General features: G+C 43.7%; 2 protein-coding genes across 2 annotated transcripts; one reads left to right on the top strand and one right to left on the bottom strand.

Annotated features, from left to right (window-relative positions):
* Nucleotides 1-1,884: 1,884 nt before the first annotated feature.
* glrx5 (glutaredoxin 5 homolog) lies at nt 1,885-5,554 on the bottom strand. The gene is made up of 2 exons (XM_080490112.1): nt 5,141-5,554; nt 1,885-3,343 (listed from the first exon to the last, which is right to left on the bottom strand). The coding sequence occupies exons 1-2, from the start codon at nt 5,415-5,417 to the stop codon at nt 3,171-3,173; spliced, it is 450 nt and encodes a 149-aa protein (XP_080346238.1). The 5' UTR covers nt 5,418-5,554; the 3' UTR covers nt 1,885-3,170.
* A 396-nt stretch (nt 5,555-5,950) lies between these two features.
* Nucleotides 5,951-7,356, top strand: prkrip1 (PRKR interacting protein 1). Its single transcript, XM_080490110.1, has one exon. It carries the CDS (start codon nt 5,982-5,984, stop codon nt 6,567-6,569), a length of 588 nt encoding a protein of 195 aa, XP_080346236.1. The 5' UTR covers nt 5,951-5,981; the 3' UTR covers nt 6,570-7,356.
* Nucleotides 7,357-7,586: the final 230 nt, after the last annotated feature.

Raw genomic sequence — 7,586 nt, 5'->3', positions numbered from 1 at the left:
CTGCGCCTCCTGCTGGAGCTCCTCCTCCAGAGCCCTGGTCTTCGTCCTCCGGGCCTCTTCCTCCTGGATGTCCTGGCTGTTCTTGTCGGACAGCTCTTCGGAGGTGAGGCGGAGCAACACAGAGACGCTCTCATTTTTCTCCAAGAGTTCTCTTATGAGCCAGTCCCTGCGAGCGACCTGCTCCTCCAGCTGGCCCACTTCTCGCTGAAGGTTCTGGTTCTTCTCGTGAAGCTGCTCGCTCTCTGAGGGGGCCTCGACCTTTTTTTCTCCCGCTGCCTCCACATCCATCTGCTGAAGCTCCTCCTCCGGTGAGATGTCTGGAATTTTTTGCTCGTCCTCCTTCATCTTCAATTCTTTCTCCAGTTTGACGATTTTGGCCTGCTCCTCCAGCTGGCCCACTTCTCGCTGAAGGTTCTGGTTCTTCTCGTGAAGCTGCTCGCTCTCTGAGGGGGCCTCGACCTTTTTTTCTCCTGCTGCCTCCACATCCATCTGCTGAAGCTCCTCCTCCGGTGAGATGTCTGGAATTTTTTGCTCGTCCTCCTTCATCTTCAATTCTTTCTCCAGTTTGATGATTTTGGCCTGCTCCTCCAGCTGGCCCACTTCTCGCTGAAGATTCTGGTTCTTCTCGTGAAGCTGCTCGCTCTCTGAGGGGGCCTCGACCTTTTTTTCTCCCGCTGCCTCCACATCCATCTGCTGGAGCTCCTCCTCCGGTGAGATGTCTGGAATTTTTTGCTCGTCCTCCTTCATCTTCAATTCTTTCTCCAGTGTGACGATTTTGGCCGTCAATTCTTCTTCAACTTGGAAAAACTGTTGCCGCGTGGATTTCAGAGTGTTTGTCAGACTCTGGATTTTTTGGTCACGATGGTGGAGAGTGTCAATGAGTGTGTCAATATGGCGGCGCATCGCAATGACCTCAGGAGGAACCTGTGGCCTAGCGGCACGGTTAGCGACGCCGGTAAATCCTCTTCTGCCTCTCGGATAGCAACGCTGGTCCATTTCTCAAACCACGAACCCGACAACAACAAAACAGAGGGAAAACAAACAGTAGAATGTGTACTTTCTAAACTGAATTCAAACAGTAATTTGTGACGACAAATTACTCTTTCGTGGATAAACAAAGATAAAGTAAATGCAGCTCAAAAAGGTAAGTGTCCTTATCTGCAAATGAAAGTCAATACTATACGGTGTGCACGCAAGTGTGAATGCTGACGTTGAATGAAGCTGAACTGTAATGCTGATATAGATGAAAGAAGAGATGGAGGATCTTTTATCTCCTTTTATCTCCTTGCTGTGATCTCCTTGCTGTGATCTCGTTGCTGTGATCTCCTCACTTTGATATCCTGGCTTTGATCTCCATGAGGTGCCTCTCCCATCTACTTTGTATGGGACATTTTTTTTTATGCGTTTTGATTATTTATTTTGATATTTTTATTTTATAAAAAAAAGTGATTAAAATTTTTTTAAATTATGTATTAAAAATGTGATTTACTAACATTTTTTGTGATTTATTTTATTCAGAAATGGTTAAAGACATAAAAAGCATACAGCAAAGCAGTCATCTCATAAACCAGCTGCACATTTTGATATTTGAACAGTTGTAATAAATGCGATTCTTTTTTTTTCTCAAAAAGTGACTGTTGGGTGTTCACATGCATGTCGAAGTTGGGTTTTAAAAGCTTAAGGCAGAGGGTGAGGCTGGTGTCAAATTACAAGCGCATGATGCTGCAATTTTGTAATCGACTGAGATCGATAAAATATGATGGTAAATGAGCATTAATAGAACTCTGTAAAGTCAAATAATACAGTTTAAAATGTTTCCCTGATATCCAAATACTCTGGTTGTGAGTCCTGAAGCTCTTAAGCAGTTTGTATTATATTTCTTTTGGTTGGATGTTTTGTATGGAGTACTCCTCAAAGTGTGAAAAAAAGTTCTATCTTCCATGTTTATAATTAAATATAAAAAAAATAACAACTGGTTAAGGATTACAATATAGCAGGTATAAGGAATCAATGGTGGGGACTTTTAAAGAATATTGATTAAAACCAGAGTCCATTTGGTTTCATATTCCCAAAAGTATTTGAAGATGGTTGGAGGATTACATTTCCTGCTAAAATGCGATTTTGACATTTCAAAACTGCCTGAATCTCATAAGCAAACGTTGCATCACTGGAAGATGGTGTTTACTGATAATGTTCCATCCCATTGTGCCACCCTGTGGTGAAACAGAGTAATTGCAATAAACAGACAATATTAAAATCAAAACATAGTACATATTTTGAACACAAATTGTGAGATTCTATTACTCAGTGTCTTCCAAAATAAGTTTAACATGCATTTGTAATATAATAACATAAAGCTATATGCCCTGCCTTGGTACTATTAATAAAACTAGTGCTGTCAATCGATTAAAAAAATTAATTACTGACCAATTTAAATATTTATTGATGTATATATTTATTTAATTTTGGGCATTTTTTAGTCCTCCATAGTTTCAGGTTATTTGTGTTTTTATTCTTATTTTATACTTTTATCTCCCATTTGGTTTTATGTTCAAGTTGCCTTCCTTGAGTCGCATATGACACTTTTTTCTTTCCATGTTGGGGAAATTAAGAACAAACCGAGTTACAAAATGTGGCGAAGAAGATGGAGGATGATGCGATCTTATTTAAGTTGTCGGTACTGAACCTTGAAAACACCAGTTTTCTACCTGCTTCAATAAAGAACTCAGAAAAAGCCGATTGTGTCACAAAATATTTAATCGGTGCAGGGTTTACATCTAAAATACGTTTTAATATTAAGCCTTCAATGTACAATAATATCTTACAGATACTAGATCATTGTTGTTTTGGATTACACAGGCGTGTGCGGCGGGAGAAACGTTTATTTCCCTTCAGTCGGACAAACTCTACAGGCTTTGGACCGAATCCGGGCTGGGAATCCGTCTTCAGGTGGAAACAGTCCGACGTATCCGGGCGGTTTGAAGAAGACGAGAGAGGGGGGGGCGACAGAGCCACGTTAAAACGACCGGAAAACAAAGTATGAGCGTGTTGCTGTGGCCCGACCTCCGTTTCACCTCCCGTCTCTTCGTAGGGTTCAGGAGGAGGTGGAGGTGGAGGTGGAGCGGTTCGCCCTGATCAACGTGTCCTCTGTCCCGGCGGGCCGGTCCGCCTCACTTGGACTCCTTGTCGGCGTCCAGCAGCGCCGAGCGGATGCCGAGCTTCTGCAGCTCGTCCACCAGGTCTCCGTTCTGGTGCATCTGCAGCAGGATGTCGCAGCCGCCCACGAACTCGCCGTTGAAGTACACCTGAGGGATGGTGGGCCAGTTGGAGAAGTCTTTGACCCCTGTGGAGGGCAGAGAGATAGAAGAAGAGACATTGTTTTTTTTTCTTTAATATATCCGTTTCCTGTCTGGGATGTCATATTATAGAATGGACTTCACGACGACTTAAACTTGTGTAAATCCCTGTTGTGCTTTAAAAAAAAACATTGAATTGTAAAATAATTAATGGTGACAATGGAAAGTGACTTGTGTTATGTTTAGTTTTTTTTCCTGTTTTTCCCTCGTATGACTGGTGTCCTGGTTAACTTTATGGATTTTTAAGGGATAAGAAAAAACAAGCCTTGGCTTCAACCCGATGCACATTATGGGTACAGACATTGTAAAAAAAAAAAAGAAAAAGAAGAAAGCAAAAAATGTGTGCGGGAACTTTTAAGCACTATAAACTCAATTCAAAAAATAAAATTTTGGCACCGAAACTGTAACGGAAATAAATTAATTCATTCAAAATGTATTTATTATATTAATTTGATCTTATTTATAATTCAACTTTAGTTATTTGGTCTCGTTTACACGGCAACAATTTCAAGTGAAAACACCAAATACAACCATTTTTCAGAGTGTTTGCAGTTTGTATTCTTAAAGAATGAATAGGACGACCGTGTCGTCCACAAATACCCCCCCGTCCCCCCCAAATAAAGATTATATTTCCAAGAAATGTTGTCTTGTTGATGTATTATTACATTATTGACAGTTTTTGAATTTTCATTGTTATTGTTTAACGCCACTTCAGGGGCGTGAAAATCATTTTACTTCAGGAGCTACATTTGCCAGACTGGTAAAATAGTGCCATGACAACATTTAAATTTAAACTTTAGCGATTTTCTTTGTTGTGGCGCAGACGGTATGGGATGAAAAATCTCTAGATTTTGGCAAAAACAACAAAACAATTATGACCGAAAATGACAACAATCTCAATGAAAAGTCCTGGTGTAAAATACAGTGGAAGGTCCCAGGTTCCTCCCATAGTGTTTTTACAAACTCTAGTTTGCCGTCTTTCATGGCGGCATCACCGATGCCTCAGCTCGGGTCTCAGTGTCGTTTTGTATTCACCGTCTCGACTCAATTTGTTCAAAAAGCTTTCTTTGATAAATTTATTTTTTTTCAGTTTGCTTGTTGGTTTGGTGGACCGGATTGGGCCTTATGTTTGATTCTGTCTCACACTCCTGTATTGACATTATTTCACAATATTTCTGCTGTACTTGTAGTGTGCACAGACATTCAGTCTGAACTGAAACTGCACAGTCACACTGAAAACATCTTGTTCCTGGTCACATTTCCCCGTCATTGTGTAAAGCAGGAAAACAGAACAAAAAAACAAAAAAGCTCAGGGTGTGACAAAGCAGGGAGGTTTTGGTCAGAGACACACCCTGGAGTGCTGCTGCAGCAAACTGATAAAACACACACACACACACACACACACTAAATAAAGCTGACTTGACTAAATGTCTGTAAAACTACTGCGAATACAGTACTTTCTCAACATTGTTATTATCATTAATTCATTCGGAATGGACGGACAGATCAAAAGAAAATACAACTATTCACACACACACACACACACACACACACACACACACACACACACACACACACACACACACACACACACACACACACACACACACACACACACACACACACACACACACACACACACACACACACACACACACACACACACACACACACACACACACACACACACACACACAGCTGTGATCAGAGGGGATGATGTGTGATCAGATTAAAGCTTCAGGTGGAGGTTCCTCCTGTGTCTCGAGTCACCTCAGGTTACTGACCTTGTCTCAGGTCCTGGTCCTCCAGCACGTTGTACGCCGCGTAGCCGTCGACCCCGTGCATGCGGAGGATCTGCACCACGGCGTTGCTGAAGCCGCACATGGGCTGGGCCGGCGTCCCCTTCATGAAGACCACCACCTTGTCCTTCTTCACTATGTCCCCAAGGTCCTTGTGGACGTCCGTGGCCGCGCACAGGAGCCGCGCCGGGCCGGACCGGAACATGGCGGCGGCGGCGCCGGACCGCACACACCGGGCGGTGGTTCCGAGCAAACTGTTCATGGCCTTTCTTTGGTGGATTTAGAGAGTGAGACAATAAATGCCGGAAGCTCGGAGGACCTGTCTTATGGAGGAGCTGGGGCAAAACAACCACGCACCACGCTGATTAGAAGTGGGCGGGACCTGAAGCCCGATTGGACAAACGAAATCCATCCTGGTCTCTCATTGGCGAGGCGACGCGTCATTCAGATATGTTACACAAGAAATGCTGTTCGAGTTCTTAATACGATTAGCTATTTATGTAAATATGACACATGTTTATTCTTGTAATGGGTGTTTTCTGTTTTTTTATTTTAATGGGACAATTTTTTAATTTTCATAAATTATTTTAAGGACATCCGGGTCTCTCATCGGTGAGGCTACGCGTCAATCAAAAACGTTACACAAGGAAGACATTTAAATTCTTGATTTTATTATTTGTTATTATGAATGCAATAACATGTGTATTCTTGTAATGGATATTTTTAATTTTTATTTTAATAAAACAAAATTAGGACGAAAACATTTATTTAAACGACATCCGGGTCACCACGCACAAGGCGGAAGAAGACGGTGTCGATTCGAAAGATGGCGGCGCACACGCAGAAGAACAACAAACCAGGGAAACCTGGAGGAAAAGAGGCTCAGCCGCTCATCATCGCCAAGACTCCGGCGGAGGAGCAGCGGCTGAAGCTAGAGCGGCTGATGCGGAACCCGGAGAAGGCTGCTCCCATCCCGGACCGGCCCAAAGAGTGGAACCCGCGGGCTCCGCCGGAGTTCGTGCGGGACGTGATGGGCTCCAGCGCGGGAGCGGGCAGCGGCGAGTTCCACGTCTACCGGCACCTCCGGCGCAGGGAGTACCAGAGGCAGGACTTCCTGGACAAGATGTCCGAGAAGTGCGACAGGGACGTGCGGTATCTGGACAAAGTGGAGCTGAACAAGCAAGCCGCGGAGGAGAGGACCGCCAAGCGGCGGAAGAAGCGGGAGAAGCTGAAGCAGAAGAAGATGATGGCGAAGAAGGCCAAAGAGGAGGAGGAGAAGAAGAAAAAGGAGAAGGGAGATGAGGAGGAAGAGGAAGAGAGCTCCGAGAGCAGTGAGGAGGAGGAGAAGGAGGAGGAGGACAGGGAAGCTGAGGATGATGCTGAAGTTCCGAGCTTCATCATGGGGAGGAAATGAAACTTCTTAGAGACTTTTGGATTTTCCTGAGCTCCTGGCTCGTGACATTGGATATTTCCCCAACAAAAAGCAAGAAAACTTTTCAAAAGGGACTGAACTACTGAAGCCTGCGAGATCTAAACCGTCAAACCTGAACTTTGAGTCCTCCTGTCTAGTTTGATAGACAGGAAAATACTCTGTGCTTCGATTGAAGAGACTTACTGTCATGTTCAGGCTCCTTCCACCAACCTGTCAGCAGGTTCTTTGTTTCGCTGATGTATTGTCGGATCTGAATTTTTTCCATTGTTAAATGTCTGAATAAAAGATCACACCTGAAGTTCCAGTCTCTTCCGAAGTTCTCTTCGCGTGTCGTCATTTGTTTCGCAGCCTTGCTAAAGTTGCCCCCGGCGAAGCCCGTCGCCCGCGGGCGTCCGGCAAGGCTGCAGACAGCAACTCAGGGAATGAAAAGGCGTGGCCCCCGGAGGATTGGGAGTTCCACGTGCGATGTTCCTTGCACAAACAGATTTCCTGCTTTCCACGGCGGCGGCGGCCTCGCTCGGTGGCCGCCGCCTTTCTTGAGGCAGGTAGAGAAATAAGCCCGGCAGCCAGATATTGTTTGACACTGGGGGCGAGTTCTTCCTGTCAGGCACTGCCAGCTGTCACAGTCGCACCACGGGTTTTTGTATTAAAGAGAGAAACATTATGTTTTACAGTACTCTTGTTCCTCTACTAGCATTCCGCTTGGCATGTGTTGGAAACATAATTTGAAATGTGTTTTTTTTTTTTTTAAATACCAATGTGATAAATTGAATAATTGTTTGGTTTTGCCAAAATATAAACTTTTCCATCACATATATTCTGCACTTCAAAAAGAATAAACTTTTAAATTTAAAGGTTATGTCTTTATTTCAATGGTCCAGCCCACTCGTGATGAAACTGGGCTGAATGTGACTCCTGAACTAAAATGATTTTGACATCTCCGGTTGAATAAGTTTATACATTATTGGAGTAGCATTGAAAAATAACAATGAAAATGCA

This window comes from Lipophrys pholis, assembly GCF_963383615.2.
Source record: "Lipophrys pholis genome assembly, chromosome: 21".
NCBI classification, from domain to species: domain Eukaryota; kingdom Metazoa; phylum Chordata; class Actinopteri; order Blenniiformes; family Blenniidae; genus Lipophrys; species Lipophrys pholis.
The sequence above is the reverse complement of the archived record's forward strand: the minus strand, read 5'-3'. Positions and strand labels throughout refer to the sequence as shown.